The sequence below is a fragment of the Rhinoderma darwinii genome, chromosome 5 (assembly GCF_050947455.1).
Source record: "Rhinoderma darwinii isolate aRhiDar2 chromosome 5, aRhiDar2.hap1, whole genome shotgun sequence".
Lineage (NCBI taxonomy): Eukaryota > Metazoa > Chordata > Amphibia > Anura > Rhinodermatidae > Rhinoderma > Rhinoderma darwinii.
This window is the reverse complement of record NC_134691.1, coordinates 65,781,595-65,799,444: the sequence shown is the minus strand read 5'-3', so window position 1 is coordinate 65,799,444 and position 17,850 is coordinate 65,781,595. Positions and strand designations below refer to the sequence as shown.

Genomic DNA, 17,850 nt, shown 5'->3' with positions numbered 1-17,850 from the left:
TGTAGCTCAAGCCGTAATGTACATTTATAAACCACATTTATAAACGGAGTGTCTCCGAAATATATTTTTACTGTAAATCTGTATGCCTATGAAATTCAACCTCTTGCTACTATGCAGGATGCTATAAGCGTGTCTCGCCTTCATTCTGTTATGCCAAATTGAGCTTAAATTAAAAGTGGGAGCATCAGCAATGTTTGCAGCAGACACATCTCCAGTTATCTCTTGAATTAAAATAAATACCGTTCAAAGAGCCACAAATATTTTGAGTTCTTTCCATCTCTGTTTAATTTGAGTTAATCCCCCTTTAGCCAGATCCTTGTGAATAGTTCCTCTGTGTCAGTTTTCTTATGCACTTTAAACCATAGCAGTCATATATAGTCTCAGTTTTCCCTTTTCCATGAAATATAATTGCCTAAGCATTTTAGTATAGCTCAGATTTCCCAGTCTCTGGGTCATCTAAGTAATTCTCCTACGCACATAATTAGACATACAACTTCAATTAACAGTAATGGCAGGAGTGATGGTGAGCAATCCACTAATAACACTAAGTATTAACTTTACTTAGAACAAAAAAGTTCTTTTAAATGGAATCTTACCCAAAATATAGTCAGAGGCGCTGCGGTGTAGCACGCATTGCCGTATATTATTTTTTTTTTACAATTTTGCTACATTGTACTTGAAAAGTATGTTTTAATAAGATTTGTTCTACCTGTAACATCACTTTAAAGCAGGGGTCTTAAAAACGCAGCTCGCGTTATTTGCGGCCCGCGGGGCACCGTAGCTCCATCGGGATAGGAGAGAGCAGGCCAAGGGAGGAGTGCGCCGACTCTCCATCATGACGTCCCAGAGCAGAGTTTATACTAGCGCTCTGCTCCGGGACTCCTGCCCTGAGGAAGCCCCTGACATCACTGTCCATATATGAATATATTTGCTTTTAGCAATGTACTTGAGAGGTAGTCCACGGCTGGTTTTAATCATTACAGAATAATGGCCACCGCATCCAAGGCAGAAAATGAATAGAAAGGTGACCACGCATGTGCACGTCTCTCTCCATTCTGTTCTATGAGAGTTATGGAAACAGCCAAACAAGCGTACTTGGCTGTTTCTGTAACTACCATAGAAGTAAATGGTGAAAGCAACGTGCCACATTCATTCTTCACCTGGATGAAGTGGCCGCCTCACTAGGCCAGATGGCGGTCAGATGACCCCACATTTTGGATATAGGTGCGTGTCCCACAGCTGAGACCCCCGTCTGTCAATTATGGCATATCCCGTGGATAATTGATTAATGTCTAAAGAGGGAATAACCCTTTTAAAGGATTTATCACCTATCCACAGTGTCTGATCGCTGTTGGCCCCACCACTGGGAGTCCCATGATCGCTAGAACTGGAGTACCAAAGCCCTTTTTCCTCCTCAATTCAAGACCGCAGTGAGGAGAAGTTTAAATGGAGCGGCAAAGGAACTTTCACGGTGCTGCACCATTCACTCTATGGGACTGATGGAGACAGCCGAGTACAGCGCTAGACTGTTTCCATCAGTCCCATAGAGATTGGATAAAGTGGAAGGGTGAATTCTCTTCCTCTGCTCCATTTAAGCAAGGGGTGCAGTGGGGAGAAACTGGGGGCTTGAGGTCCTCATCGATCAGACACAAATCAGCTTATCCTGTGGATAAGTGACGAATGTTGGATCTTGGATAACCACATTAAGTTTTAAAAAATTAGGACTCCGCCTGAGGATTTCCTACTCACTGCAACTCTGCACCTACTACAGATCATACAATCTTGAAATAAATAATGAATTCTAACTAGGACATACTGTCATACATTATGGAAGTGATGTCCTGAACCTGACTGGCATTATAGGAATGCCATGTTGTCCTGTCAGATGGTGTTTTGTCTTCCTTAGTTCTTATTCTCCAGGTTTTAGTCTTTTCTCTCTTTCCCTGGTTATGTGTGCTATCAGGAACAATATATTTTTTTTCTACAATATTTGTAGAAATGTTCTCTTATGCAAAGGGAACAATGTTTGAAGCCAGCGTATACTTCAGTGTTTATGTTAAAGAACTCACTTTTGGCAGAAGCTTTTAAAGGGTCTTTTCAAGTGTACAAAGGCATTTATGAGAAGTGTCTTTCAGCCAAGGTGGTGTCACTTGCATCATTAAGCAGCCGGCCCATCTAAGGCCATAGTCTGGCTGACAGCTATGTGCATATGCCATAAAAGTTTGACTACAGCCTTATAGCGTCTTATCATGCGTGTCCAACATATGGGCTCTGCTGCTGGGAGACAGAGGAGAGCACATGCTAATATTAAGTGCACTTGTATTGTTTACCCGAAGCAGACATTTCTTGTTCTATGGATTTGTATAATCTTATAAGCAAATCTACGTATTTGACATTTAAATGCCTCCAGAAGAATTGTGTTCGAACACATTTATAATGAAAGAAACAAGGAAAGTATAGTTACTTTACAGAAGGCTGTTTAGCCGAGATATGGTGATTATCCTACAATTTAGCTGCGGGTTCTTTACAATGCTGTCCTTCTATGATTGCTCTGATGTCTTCAGAAACTTTCTTTTAATAGAAATGTGTATAGGTTATTTTCTAGCTAGGCTTGACAAACTGAACCTGAACAACACTGAACCTGGCCATTTTTGGGCCTTTCATTTTGTGACCTTTTGCGTTTGCTGATGCTTGTTTGCAAAGTTAGACTATGTTCACCTCAAGGGAACACCAGTTAAAGCGTACCTGAAGTTCCAGTGACAGTGGCATCCGTCACCAACAGGCTTTAATGGCATCCGTTTAATGGATACATCATGAAAAGCTCATGACGTATCCGTTTAACGAATGCCTGTGACTGATGCCATACAGTGGCATCCATCACCCATATGCTACCATGTTAAAAAGAAGTATACTTTTATTTTTGCAGGATCAGGCTGGATGGAATAGCGTAGTCTACTAGGCTATTCCATACCTTTTTATGTTGCATTATACAGACGTATTCCGGCCAGACGGAGGCCAAAAGGACTATCTTTTGGCCTTTGTCGGATAATGCTGCCCACTGGACACGTTTACAACATACATTGGGAGCTATACTGATGAAGGGCTGTCATGTGAACAGAGCCTTAATCCACAGAATAGGTGATACATGTCTGATCGGCGGGGGTACAACTGCTGGATAGGTGATAAATGATGATTATGGGAAAACCTCTTTAAAGACATTTTTCCCAAAACGGCACCAAACTTGTCGATGGGTATTGCATCTAAGCCTTAGTGACTTGAATAGGAATGAGCTACAATACTCCCAGATACAGCCAATTGACAAGAGTGGCATTGTTTCCAGCAAATCTTTTTTTAATGGTATTCTTCATGTTTTACACAATCCTTTTTCTGTATTATTGTGGATCAGATCTGGTTACCATGTTCAGTTATTTTTCTGTTGTATCTGCATCACTGAAGATTCCCATTGATGATGGTCCCTAGAGTACAGAATTTCATCCATAGGTATATTATATATACTTTGCACAAATAATATTTACTAAAAAAGTGTGCCCACTCACCAACCTTTTAGGTTAGTTCGCCTTATTAGCAAAAACTGGAAGCTAACACAACTTCCAATTCAGTGGTTTGAAGGTATTTTGCATAAAATATATAGCTATGACATTAATATATTGATATTAATCCTTTCAGGATACAGCCATTTTGGGGATTTCCGTTCTCATTTTTTCCTCCCCACCTTCCAAAAGCCAAACCTTTTTTATTTTTCCATCGATATAGCTATATGAGGTCTTGTTCTTTGCAGGATGAGTTGTAGTTTTTCTCTGCACCATTTATTTCCCATATAATGTATTGGGAAACTGGAAAAAGCATTTTTCGCAGGATTTTTTTTCCCGCAGTGCTCAATGGCCGCAAGTCAAGAAGGCTGCGACAAACACGGCAAGAAAGTGCAAGCAGGTCAAAGTCTGCCTCAAAATTCCTGCAAAATACTCTGTCTGAACTAGGCCTAAATGTGCCAAAATTCAGAAATATTGGGGGTTAGTCCTCAACATTGGTCTCACAAAAAAAAACAAAGTGAGATCCTACTGGTCCAAGGACATTTTAAATCACTGTCCTCTGTACAGCAATACAATGACCGGACCCCGCTTTGAAGCACTTTTCTACATTTTAGTGATAGCTCCCAATGGCCCCCCCAGGATGACCCCAATTATGATATTTTTTAAATTAGGCCCCTCATTAACATTTTTTTTTTTTTTTTTTTTCTGATGGGGTTTGTTTATTGGCAGAAATTTCAGCAAAAACATTTTTTATTTAGATCAGCAAACCAATTAGACAAATTTTTAATTTGTACAAATGTTTTAGTACGTCTTGTTTATAAATTTCTGCTGTTCCCGACACTAATCAGACTTCAGGAGAAGTCATTATATTGGCAGAAATACCTCCCAAATGAAAAAATAACAACCAGAAAAAGAAATGTCCAAAGCATATTAAGCTTCGAGCTGTATGGAGGCACAAAGAGTCCCTGCTGCTCCATATGGCGCCATATTACGTGATCATTCCTCCCTAGAAACATTGCTTCTGCTGGAAAATAGTTGCATAATACGTCGTCCAATTGACCATACTATAATTGTTTTCCTGACAAAAAACCCTTTGCATGCCACCTTATAAATTCAAAAACATACAGAGGTACATTATGGCCCCATAGATGTTTATGGGTGCTCTATTTTGTCTCCATATAACACAGTCATGTGCATGAGACCTCACGGTAGGTTAAATATAGTCTGATATGCTCTACCAGTTCCAATGAAGATTTAGGATCAGGATCTCCAATTCTTGTCCACTTGAGTGATCAATGGATTCTTGGCATCCGCAGATGTTTTCATTTAGTCTTTTTCTGTGAGATGTAGTATGGTGCTCTGTATGGCGCCCTATGTCGGAGAAATTCGCCCCTACAAGCATTGCTTCTAGAGGAGAATATTTCCATATTACGTTGTCCAAGGAACAGGTCACAATTTATTCTTCATAGATTTATATGGAATTAGACAGAAATAATCTCTGTATGAAATGGGGGGCATATGGTACAGTAGAGTTCCATAGATGTCCATGGAGGTTGTGCATAAACCCTTAGGGAAATATCACGTGGGCAGTTGTCAGGCTGTCTGGTGCCAGTTAAAATCCTGAGAATCTGAAGTGAAGGGAAATTGCTCTCTCTTGTCATAGAAAAGTAAATGGATTCTGTATTCTTTGCTTCTTCATGACTAGATATAGTAAAATCAATTCTTCAGGTTCCAGTGTTGCAATTTTTTGAAGAATCGATGGAAAATATAATTTTTAAGCAGATACAGAAATAAATTATCCTCGTCTGAAAGATCTTTTGACAACAATTAAAATAGCCAATACCCCATTAACATGTATGGAAAATAAGCAGTGACTAAATATCTCTAGCATTATTTATCTTTGCAAAAATAATAGAATTGGCCATGGAAGATAAAATGAATAGCAAAATCGTGCCATTAGCTATGGGCACTAAGATCACGCTGGAACTGTTGTCTGGCAGTAACTTGAATCACCATCCTCTCCAATGACGTGCCACTCCATCTAAGACCTCATGCGCACAAGCACATTATTTAAATTTACATAGTGCATTAACCGATAAAGCTGACTTCTTGGAGGAGGAATCAACCAATGGATCAATAGTTAAATTGAAATCTCCACCAATAAGAACCAAGCCTTCTGAAAATGAATCTAAGAGAGCAAACGTAGACAACAGCCATGCAATTTGACCCGTATTTGGAGCATAAAGATTCGCAAATGTGAACGTTTGATCTCCCACGGTACCTTTCAAAAATAAATATCTTCCCTCTATATCTTGGAGATTAGACGAATAATTAAAGGGATAATTACGTCGGAAGCCTATACTCACTCCTCTAGAGGCTGAGTGTGGAATTCCGCAATGATGCCAGACAGGAAAATGTGAGAAGGAGAAATTAGGGAAATGGTTGTTCTTATAGTGAGTTTCCTGTAACATTATGACATCACAAGATGCCTTTTTGAGAGAAGAAAAAATCTGACATCTCTTAGAGGGGGAGTTAAAACCCCTGACATTATATGAAACTATCTTTAAGGACGCCATGATACAGCATTACTATAGATTCGAATGTAGTAGAAATATACATGTACCAGCAGTGAAAAATAACCCTGTCTAGGCAACCTGACAGTTAACAGCAGAAACAGTAGCATTAGAGTAAACCCTAATTCAACCAGTGGTTTTACAGAAGGTGCATCCATGTCTATGAACGTGACAGGATATATATCAGCAGCGTCTGTAAGTAACAATGGAGTGTAAAACATTAAAATATAGTGTGGGGTAATAGCCATAATAGATTCCAAACCCACAATTTGCGGATTCTACAATGGCAATATGAGTACAATTGCATAAGATAACTACTATAAGTAGAGAAATAATGAACAGACTAGGTCATAGCAGATATGCATCACATCATGGTAAGTGAAGAAAATAAACTTTACATATTTAGCTAGCTCAGGGATAATCGAACGAAAGGACGCATAAACGCATAGATCAGTCATTATCTTCCACCAATCTCCTCTGAGTCATACGACCTGCTCGTTTCCTATGCCTCGGCGCTTTGAACGCAGGATTCTGCTTCCACGGAGTGGTCTGAGTGACCGGAGGGAGAGAAGCGAGATCCGTTACAAGGTCCCAATCTTCAATTTGCAAAGGAGCAATTTCTAGGTGATCGTATATTTCAGCAAGATCGCCCACCGACGAGATGTTAAACCTGCGGCCCCCCACCGAGAAGGATAGACCAAAAGGAAAGTTCCAACGATACAAAATTTTTCTTGCTTGTAGGAGATCTGTAAGTGGTTTAAGCTTACGCCGCTTCTGAAGGGTGACCGCTGCTAAATCTTGGTAAATGGAGATCACTGTGCCTTTAAATAAGAGTGGTGCAGCTTCCCACGACTTAAAGAGGATTTTATCTTTCACTTTGAAGTTAAGATATTTGCAAATTATATCTCTAGGCGGCTCGTTCACCTTAGGCTTCGGGCGTAGTGCTCTGTGTGCTCTTTCAATAATTATTTCCTCGTCAGAAAAAGTGTCCCCCAGGAAAGAGCGGGATATGGACATAATGGCATCCGAAATTTCTGTCGGTGATACCGATTCAGGGATACCACGAAAACGTAGGTTATTTCGGCGGCTACGATTTTCTTGATCCTCAAGAGATCTAAAGATAGTATTGAATGTAAGTTGGCAAGAGGAGAAGCTTTGCACTGTTGCTGCATTAAATTCTAAAATGGCTGCCTGATTATTTTCCAGGGTCTCAACCCTGTGGCCAATTTGCTTAATATCTTGCTTTATCTCTGCAATATCTTTTATAGCCGGTTCCAGTGTTCTGGTAAGTACCTGAGTGATAAAGTGTCTCGTCAATGGTAGTTCCTCAGCATGCAAGGTATCAGCATTTTCTCCTTCCACATCAGAGGCGTCTGCACTCGTGTCTCCTTGCTGTCTGTGAGAGGACGGCGCCATCTTGGGGCCTCTCAGCGGGAGGGAGACGGCCCGTTTTTCGAAGTATTTCTCCACCTTTGCTTGTGAGGGGGTCGGAACAATGGTCTCCGATGCTTCCCTCGCCTTACTGCCTCCATACTTCACCATTGTGAAGATTTATGCCGCTTATGTTAGCTTCTGTGGGTCACTGGATGTACGGAGCTCAGCGAGACACGTCCATGCAGTCTCAGCGCTAGCTCCGCCCCCCCGCACAACCCCTCATTAACATTTTAGACCAACATTTTTCAGCAATCTACACCCCTTAAAGAAATTTCAATTGATGAAACCCTGGATTACTTCAAGGGCAGGCTGAAGTTTCGCCAATATTTGTCCAATCAGCGCGCCAGGTATATCATCAAGGTCTACAAGCTTTGTGACTTTGAGACCGGATACACACATGCTTTCCGGATTTATGAAGGGAAGGACAGGAAAAAACAGCCCCCAGACTATCCACCCTGCATAGCAACCAGTGGGAAGATAGTGTGGGATCTCCTGCACCCACTGTTTGATCATAAGTACAATCTGTACTTGTACCCCTGTTCAAGTGTCTAATAGACAAAAAAGCAGTGGTATGTGGGAGGGTCCAAAAAAATCAGAGGCACCTTCCCAAAACTTCCATCAGCCAATCCCTGCAAATTGGCGAAAACAGGGCATTGCAGCAGAATGGGGTTCTGTGTCTCAAATATAGAGACAAAAATGATGTCTGTATGTTGACATCCATACACGATACTAGCTGCCCACCTATCCATATACATGGATTTACATTGTCCACGATGAAGTCTATATGCATACAGGCACATAATAAATGTATGGTGGCGGGGGTTGATCTTAATGACCAGCCTTTGAAACCATATATTGCCATGAGGAAAAGCAAAATCTGGTACAAGAAATTGTCAGTGTACCTTGTCCAGGTGGCACTATACAATTCCTTTTTTAGTTTACAGGAAAGCTGCCCACCCGGGTATATACTTGGAGTACCAGGAAAAAATTATTACAATTATTTTGCTTGGAGAAGAGGTGGGAAGAACTGCTCCCCAAATTAATGTTTCCCGAATCGTTCCTGGTCAGCACTTTCCTAGTGAAGTGCCTGCCACAGTTAAAAAAGGCAGGTCACATAAAAGGTGCAGTTTCTGCACAAAAAGGGGTATCCAAAAGGATACTATTTATCAGTGCAACACTTGGTCGTCCAAACCCGGACTCTGCATAAAGACTGCTTCCGCATCTTCCACACATCCCTGGATTGAAAATGTGTTACTTTTAAATCCTTCATCCCCCCTCCCTTTATTATTCTGGTCTTTTACCCATTTTTAATACTGGACATTGAAAAAAATCCTATAACAAAACTAAAAATTCTCATTATACCCCTAGATGAATACCTAATACTATAACACGTGAATGATCTGCACAATTTTTTTTAGGCCCATGCTGGTGCCCAAAAATCATCCAAGTAGAAGTAAGGCCTCAAAATCCTTGTGATGCTCGTTCATTTTCAGGCACTGCTATATGTCCAGACCACACATTTAGACCACTTTGGGGGTATTTCTAAACTCAGAAGAAATAGCCCAATAAATGTTGATGTGCTTTCCTTCACTTACATACTCTGTGTCTGAAACATCTGTTCTATAAATGACACATTTGGTGAAAAATGTAACATTTTATTTTTCACGCCAGATTTCCACTAAACTCAGCAAAAAAACTATGGGATCAGAAAAGTGACCACACCCATAGATAAATTCTTTGAGGGGAGCAGTTTACAAAATGGAGTCACTTAATTGGGGGTTTCCGCTATACTACGGCACCCGAAAACCATTCCAGCAAAATCTGTGCTCCAAATGGCGCTCCTTCCCTTCTAGCCCTGCAGTGTGACCAGGCAGCAGCTAATGGATACATGTGGGGTATTGCCGTACCCGGGAGAATTTGCATAACAATTTATGGTTGTATATAACATATTGGGCACTCAAATAGCATAATTTTAATAAATTTGCACTTTTTCATGTGTCGCATCAAATTCTGGAAAACTCCTGTGGGGTCAAAATTCTCACTACACTCCTAGATAAATGCCTTAAGGGATGTAGTTTCCGAAATTGTCACTTCTTGGGAGTTTCAACTGTACTGGTACCTCAGGGGCTCTGCAAACACAACATGGCGCCCGAAAAATATTCCAGCAAAATCTGTTCTCAAAAGCCAAATGGCACTCCTTCATTTCTGAGCCCTGCTGTGTGCCCAAACAGCAGTTTATGACCACGTGAAGGCTATTTCCTTACTCTGGAGAAGTTGCTTTACAAATGGTGGGGTGCTTTTGAGCTAAAGCTACATTTGCCTGTATTTCAGTCCATTAGCACACTAGGGCTACATGTGGGATATTTCTAAAAACTGCAGAATCTGGGCAATAAATATTGAGGTGTGTTTTTTTCTGGTAAAACCTTCAGTGTTACAGAAAAAAATGGATAAAAATGGAATCTCTGCAAAAAAATATATAATAATTTGTAAAATTTACCTCCGCTTTGCTTTAATTCCTGTGAAATGCCTAAAGGATTAAGAAACTATCTAAATGCTGTTTTGAGTACTTTGAGGGGTGCAGTTTTTTTTAAATGGTTTGATTTATGGGGGTTTCTAATATATAGGCCCCTCGAAGCCACTAGACTGTTCCCTAAAAAAAATAGGCTTTTGAAATTTTCTTGATAATGTGAGAAATTGCTGCTAAACTTATAAGCCTTGCAACATCCTAAAAAAATAAAACGACGTTCAAAAAAACAGTGCAAACATAAAGTAGACATATTGGAAATGTTAATTAGTAACTATTTTGTGTGGTATTACTATCTGTCTTACAAGCAGATACATTTAATTTTAGAAAAATGTTTGCAAATTTTCTCTAAACGTTGGTGTTTTTCACAAATAAGGAATGAATTTATCGTCCAAATTTTACCTCTGACATAAAGTACAATGAGTCACGAGAAAACACTCAGAATCGCTCCAAAGTTATTACCACATAAAGTGACACATTTCCGATTTGAAAAATGTGGCTCTATCAGGAAGTCCAAATGTGTCTGCAGTGGGAAGGGGTTAATGTAACCATAAGCATTCTGTAAAGCATCTGCCAGGCACAACTTCTGTGTATACGCCCATAGGTAATCAGTCTGCACCTGAGTCTATGTCTCTGAGACTGACTCCATCTTCCACCACTCAGGATGGCAGGCTTAGGAGCGGGAGAGCCTATCGCAGCCTGGCCAGACGGAGCTAGCTCCCGCCCTCTGTCTATTTCTACCTGCCTTTCCTGTTCCTCCTTTGCTTGTGATTCTTCTCGCGTGGTTTCCTGGCCCAGCTACAGCTTCTGACTATTTGATCCTGCTCCATACTGACCCTGGCTTACTGACTACTCTCATGCTCTGCGTTTGGTACCTCGTTCACTCCTGGTTTGACTCGGCTCGTTCACCACTCTTGTTGCTCACGGTGTTGCCCCATTTCCCTTAGCTTTGTGTACCCTTGTCTGTTTGTCTCGTGCACTTACTGAGCGTAGGGACCGCCGCCCAGTTGTACCCCGTCGCCTAGGGCGGGTCGTTGCAAGTAGGCAGGGACAGAGTGGCGGGTAGATTAGGGCTCACTTGTCCGTTTCCCTACCCCCATCATTACACATTCATTCATGATGTTTCATCATACTATACACGTTACAGTGTAATCATGTATGCCATGAGCCTAACAATGTTACTAAGTGGCATATTTTAAACAAACCTTGAAATCCCAGTAGTCAAATTTAATTTTATCAATTAGGGTTCTGCTGGCACTGCCTTTCTTGAGCACCATTAAGTTCCCATCTATGGAATAGACCTTATGCAAAGGAACAATCAGATGATTGTGTTAATTTGAGAACTTGATTAAGACAGGAGAAATTAGAAACATCCACAGCAAAGAGAAATCTGGGCACATTTCCCAACATAAATCTTGCAATGCTCAGGGGCAGCGCTGCTGCGATTGTTACAACGTTTCCATTCATAACAAACTGTAGCAGTGTGTGGTGATGACAATCTTTTTTATTTCTTCATTAAGTATTATGAATGTCTCATTTAAAATAGGGGAAAAACTTAATATAAGAGCGACAGTAGCTATTTTCAGTACTGAGCTTTTATAGGACGTCTTTAGGGAAAACTCAAAGTGATTGCGTCACAGTTGTATTAAAAATCTCTCGAATATGAACGTTTATAAATACTACTTATTTTGTTATTTTATGTATTCAAAACTGAAGATTCAATTACTTTTTATCAGTATATGTATTGTATAATTATTACAAATAATGTCAGCATATGTATCATAGTCTGTGTCTTTCTGAAGTAGTTGTCAGTTTCTAGAGGACCCCTATTTTGATTGTTTCTGTTGAGTAAATATAGTGGTGATGAATGAGGATGTGGTCGGACTATTGGTTTCCCAATGCAACCACCCAATGCTTATGATGAGAGCATGGGTCAGTCTTCTTTGAAATTAATGGTAGTTACAGAAATTTTGGAGTATACTAAATTATGGGACAACTACTGGAGCATTTATACCCAGAGTAGCAAAAAAAATCACACGTTAATATCAGCCTTCGAGTTATTATTTTTGTACCTTGAGTTTTTTTTTTTCTTTTAATCTTTTGTTTCAATTCCCTGAGTTTTGCAAAAGTTATAATAAGTTTCTATTACAACTCCTGTGGGGCTGTCATCTATTATTTTTTCAAACTTCCAGAATGATTTGCTTTGGGCCTTATTCCCACGAACGTGATTAGTCAATGGGGCCGTTCAGACATTCCGTGATTTTCACGCAGCGTGTGTCTGCTGCATAAAACTCACGACATGTCCTATGCTTGGGCGTTGTTTGCGCATCACGCACCTATTGAAGTCAATGGGTGCGTGAAAATCACGCGCATCACACGGAAGCACTTCCGTGTGTTGCGCGTGATTTGCGCAACAGTAGATCAAGAAATGAAAAAACAAAAGCACTTCCTTCATTTATTTTTCTAAACATCAAAACCGCGTGTCATAAGGATGGCATATGCGTGAAAATCATGCAGCCATGCACCATTCACTGATGACACACGGAACTGCAATGCACGCAAAACGTTGCGTTTTTTGCACGTGCAAAACGCACACGTTCGTGTGAATAAGGCCTTGGTATGTTAATTGGTTTCCTATGAAATTGGCTCTAGAGTGTGTCTCTGTGTGTGCGCCTGTGTGTGTCTGTGTGTGCATCTGTGTGTGTACGCGCGCCTTAGTGTGCACCTGTGTGTGCATGTGTCTGTGTTAGGGAAACTAAATTATGACCCATTGGGGACATATGTGAATGGTAACTGAAGATAAAAAATATAAACTTTGTTTGATCCTTTATTGTTGCATTGATTAACCAATTAATAAACTTTGAACATGGGTGACAACCTCTGCAGGAGCAATATATGCAGGAGTTATAACTTAAAGTAACAACTCAAGAACATGGGCCTCGTTCACACATCGCAGATTTGGTGTTTTTTTAAAAATTACATTTTTTTAATTTATTTGTGATCTTTTAAAATTATTTTTATGAGGAAATGCCCCTTAGGCACATGTTCTAATGTGCCTATGGTAGCGAATTATTATTGTGTCATTCTGTAGTCAGCAAGCTATGGTTTGTGGGACTACAGCTCCCAGTAGAGTGACTGCCATGTCATGCAGAGATTTGTATTCTGATAACCTGAAGAGAACGCTAATATAATTAATTTAAGGGTGCAGTTATAAAAAGCATTGTATTTATATTAATTACCAACAACATTCAAAAAGCTAATTTAATTAAATAAATGACAGAAAACGACACATTACTTATATCGTACGTGAGGCAGCCGTGTCTTGCCCTTGATTTGAGATGAATTGCGCTAGTAATTTCAAATTTAAATTAAAGAAAAATAGTTACCACAGTTTTATTAGAACATTTTGTACATATGGGATGGGATACTGGCATAGAAATATGAGTAATTTTGTGTCTGTTTTTTCTCTTTTAACATTTTTACTAGATTGTGAACAAAAAGGAAACAATTCAGAGGCTTGGAGCTGAAGTATTGATTCTTCAACGTCAGTATAAGGAAAAGAGTGACCAGGTAGAAACCTTTCAACACCTGATTGACCAGTTAACTGGAGAGTTACATTCCTCTAAGGACGATGTTAAATTGAACAAAGAGCAGTGCCAGCAGTATGAGCAGCAGGTTGAAACGTTGAAAGAAAAGATTGATCTTTTCCAAAAGCAGGTACAGAACTTTATTTGTATCAAAATGTCCTATTATTTTTACTACTGTTTATTATTACTATTCCTCACTTTCTTCAAACCTGTTTTTTATGGCGCTAATGCTTGATCTCTTTTATAAGCTACTGATCCATATAAGACTGTGGCTACACGGAGACATTTGTTCGCAAGCAAGTCATGGTAAAATCGCTGGATCCCTGCAACTTAAATGTTTCCATTGTTAAACAAGGTAGCGAACAACTGTGCACTGGCGCAAAACTGGACCATGTTGTACCATCACAAATACATGAGAGTATTACATAAATAGCAATTCCTAAACGCATACTTCAATGCACCTCCTTTCAAATTGGAAATGTCCTGATTTTCCCACCATTGCAAAATGAATTTGTTTGCAGAATACAGGCTGCTCTTAAAGGGTAACTATACATTCAGTAAACTTCTGACATGTCATAGTGACATGTCAGAAGTTTTGATTAGTGGGGGTGCGAGCACTGAGCGCCCCACCAATCGATAAAACGAAGCAGCACAAGTGCTCGTGTGAGCGCTGAGCCACTTAGTTTCTATTTGGCTTTTTCCGGAAAGCCGATATAGCCGTGTACGGGCCCATAGACTTTCTATTGAGCCCCTACACCACTACATCGATTTCTGGAAAAAGCTGTACAGAAACGAAGTGGCTCAGCGCTCACACCAGCACTTCTGCCGCTTCGTTTTAGCGATTGGTGGGGGTTTCAGTGCTCGGACCCCCACCAATCAAAACTTCTGTCACTGTGACATGTCAGAAGTTAGTTGAATGTTTAGTTACCCTTTAATGACAATCTTTTTCTCCTAACTTGCTAACGTTTAGTATGCACACGACCGTAGAATTTGACCGCAATTCTAGAACAATTGACTTCTATTGACCACAAACAACTTCCCGTATATTTGCAGGAAGGCGTCCGGGCCTTAGAAAACCTCCGCAAAAAATAGGACATGTTCTATCTTTTGCTTTTTACGGACCGTGCTCCCATACTTTGTATGAGAGCACGTGCCAAAAATGCGGATGGCTATCCTCGGCCAGCCGTGCCCGTAATCGCGGACCATGATTATGGGCACAGCCGTGTGCAGGGGGCCTAATGCAGTTGGAAACTTTAATTCCCTTAGCTTCTCTGTGGTTTATTAAGATAATTGCAGTAACTATATTATAAGACAAAGGGAAAGTTATATAACGTCATATATTAAAATCCTATAAAGCATTAATATCCCACTATACTGCTTCCACAACCAGAGTTTGAGGTTCAGCGTACCGCGCCTGGCTGCCAGCTAAAAAAAGTACTCTTGGGAGGAGCATTGTTAGAATAGCCTGGTCAGTCCGCAGTGCTCAGGCATATAGTTCCTTCCAAATATCCTTTCAGCGGGATGCCAGGCCCAGTGTACAGCCCCCCCCCCCCCAACCTCTAGCAATCAAGAGTTTAACCCTTCAGCACCTTATTGGTGCCATTGTTTCAATGTTTGTCTTGTTTAAAGTATCTCTCTCTCCAAAAGAGATTTCAATAGTAATATTACATTAGGCAATTGCAATTTATGCAGCTCCCTAATATATCAATTTGTGAAACTGATTTCAAAATCTTTTTACTGTATGTAAATGCAATACACTGAAACATTATAGGGGAAATCACCTTGGTAAATAGTTTTTCATCCCGGAATAGAATTGTTTTCTTCTTTTTTTTTTTTTTCAGATCTTGAAGAACCAAAATGACATAAATAACATTTGTTCTAAAACAGAGGTGTACAAATCAACTCACAGCCACTCAAATGAAGATTATGACTCTAAATCTTTACAACTACAAGAGTGCCAAAAAGTGAGCAACATTTTATTTTTACTCATGTTATAATCTACATGCTTATAAGTTCCACTGGTGAAGAAATCACCCTCTATTTAAAGGTTGTAACATGCTAAGTAGCATCTGTTTCCTGCCAAATTTCCTAATGTGTTTTGGGGACAGACAAGATGCTCAAACTTCTCAACCATAGGGGTTATTTAAAATCTCATTATAAAAGCTATTGATATTAATATGGAGCTGACCTCATTGCTACTACAACAATCTCCACTCTTAAAGACTAAGACCGTCCAGTCAACCACAAGAATATTTGAAGGTTGGGCACCAATGTTAAGTTATACGACTTGGTTTTCTCTGGATTTTCCTTTTCATCCATCATTTCTTCCACACTTAACTATTCTTTTATGGATTTCACTTTATGCAATGCCATACTGAAAGAGTTCTTCCCCCAAACCATTGCAACAAAGTAGAAGCACAACATTCTCTATAACAGTGTTTCTCAACCTTTTTAAGCCAATTACCCTCTAGTGACAAGACATTTTAACCAAGTACCCACAAGGAAGCGATGTTATAAATGTTAACAAAATAAGGACATGCTCAAACTGCTGTCATAGGCTCCCTTCGGCAGTTCCGTTAGATTAGTGCAGCATGCACCACGATAGAACCCGATGGACCATATTAAAAGGTAATGGGGTTCATCAGATGCTGTTAGTGTCTGCTGTGTGACAGGTCCAGCACTGTGTCCCCAGGCCAGACCCCCTTCTATACAGACCCCAGGTCAGAACCCCCTGCATACAGACCCTAGAACAGAAGCCCCTAGTATACAGATCCCAGATTATTTATTAACAGAATTTATACCAGATCCCCTCTGTTGACAGAGCCCAGACCAGACTCCCCCCTGTTTACACCAGACCCCAAACTACCCCTTTGCAGACCTCAGACCAGAGGTTAAGCTACTTACCTCTCCCTGTTCCTGCTGTACCCGTTGCTCCCAGCGCTGTTAGGCATCAAGACATTGTCTGTGGGAAAGACCAGGAGATTGTCCAACTTTTTTGGGAGTCTCTCGGACATTCCGAGAATGTTGGTAAATATGACGACGAGGCATAATCATTGTAGGTTTATACTGTACTTTGGCACATTGAATGTGAGGCATGTATTATAAAACATGTTGAATGAGTCACATTAAGTATAGTACTTATACTATGGACCACAATTAATGAGGCACATTCCCTGTGAAGTGTATACTGTGAAAGCTGGGACAGCTGTCCAGTCTGGTCAGTATATGCGACTTTGAGGCGGCCAGTGACCGTTTTAGCACACATCTCAGGGTGAGCTACCATATCTTATGTAGTTGTTTTCTTTTCATGCACCTATCAGTGAGTTCATGCAGTTGTTACAGCACAATAATGTGTGATGATGTTAGTCATTGTGTTAATCTAGTGGTAGGATATAGATAGACATTCATCCCTTTGCATATTATTTCTTCCATTCATTTTTAAAATAACATCTTTTACCTGTATGGAATATATGGCCTTGTAGCCGCCTATAGGTGACCTTTGTGATAGGCAAGCTATATACTTATTGACTATGCACTTCATACATTTAGCTTGATGCCTATCTATGTGTGCGTTTTTTTCATTTATTTAACTTAACACTGGCTTAATGTTAATTTATATTTTTGTGTTCATGTAGATTTTAAATGTATTGAATAAAATGTATATATTAATATATTCATGAATCCAGTATTTTGGTTTGCATGACTCCTTTAAGGTGGATTATAAGTTTAGTGTATGCATGTGGAGTTTGAACAACGTTCAATTGTTTTTTGGACCTTATATAAAATTATGCAGTATATGCGACTGCCCAGGCTATACCCGGTGATGCCAGACAGAACAATACTGAGCTAATATTCCTTCCTATTATAGTTTCTTATGACAATACAGACCAGTGGGCACACCGATACTGGTTGCTTTGTCCTAAGAAACTAGTAGAGAAGAATATTAGCTCTGTATCGTTTTCCAAAACCGTCCCCCTCCTTCATCAAACTTTACAGTTGGCACTACACAGTCGCGCAGTTAGTTTTTCATCAGGCATCTGTCTGTCATTAAGTTATTTAGGGTTTGGCCATTTTCTAAATATGACTGTCATATGCTTTAACATTAAAAGTATCTTTACTCACATAGGATGTCTTCAGAAATGACATCTACCTGTCTGATCTGTAACATGCGCAGTTGGATG

The 17,850-nt window shown here is 40.0% G+C and overlaps 1 protein-coding gene across 1 annotated transcript in view; it reads left to right on the top strand.

Annotated features, from left to right (window-relative positions):
- Positions 1-17,850, top strand: part of LOC142652536 (uncharacterized) — a 371,082-nt gene that overhangs the window by 91,095 nt on the left and 262,137 nt on the right. Inside the window, exons 9-10 of the mRNA XM_075828181.1 lie at positions 13,569-13,799; positions 15,511-15,633. Coding sequence (XP_075684296.1) covers positions 13,569-13,799; positions 15,511-15,633 — 354 coding nt within the window. The remainder of the gene's footprint in view (positions 1-13,568; positions 13,800-15,510; positions 15,634-17,850) is intronic.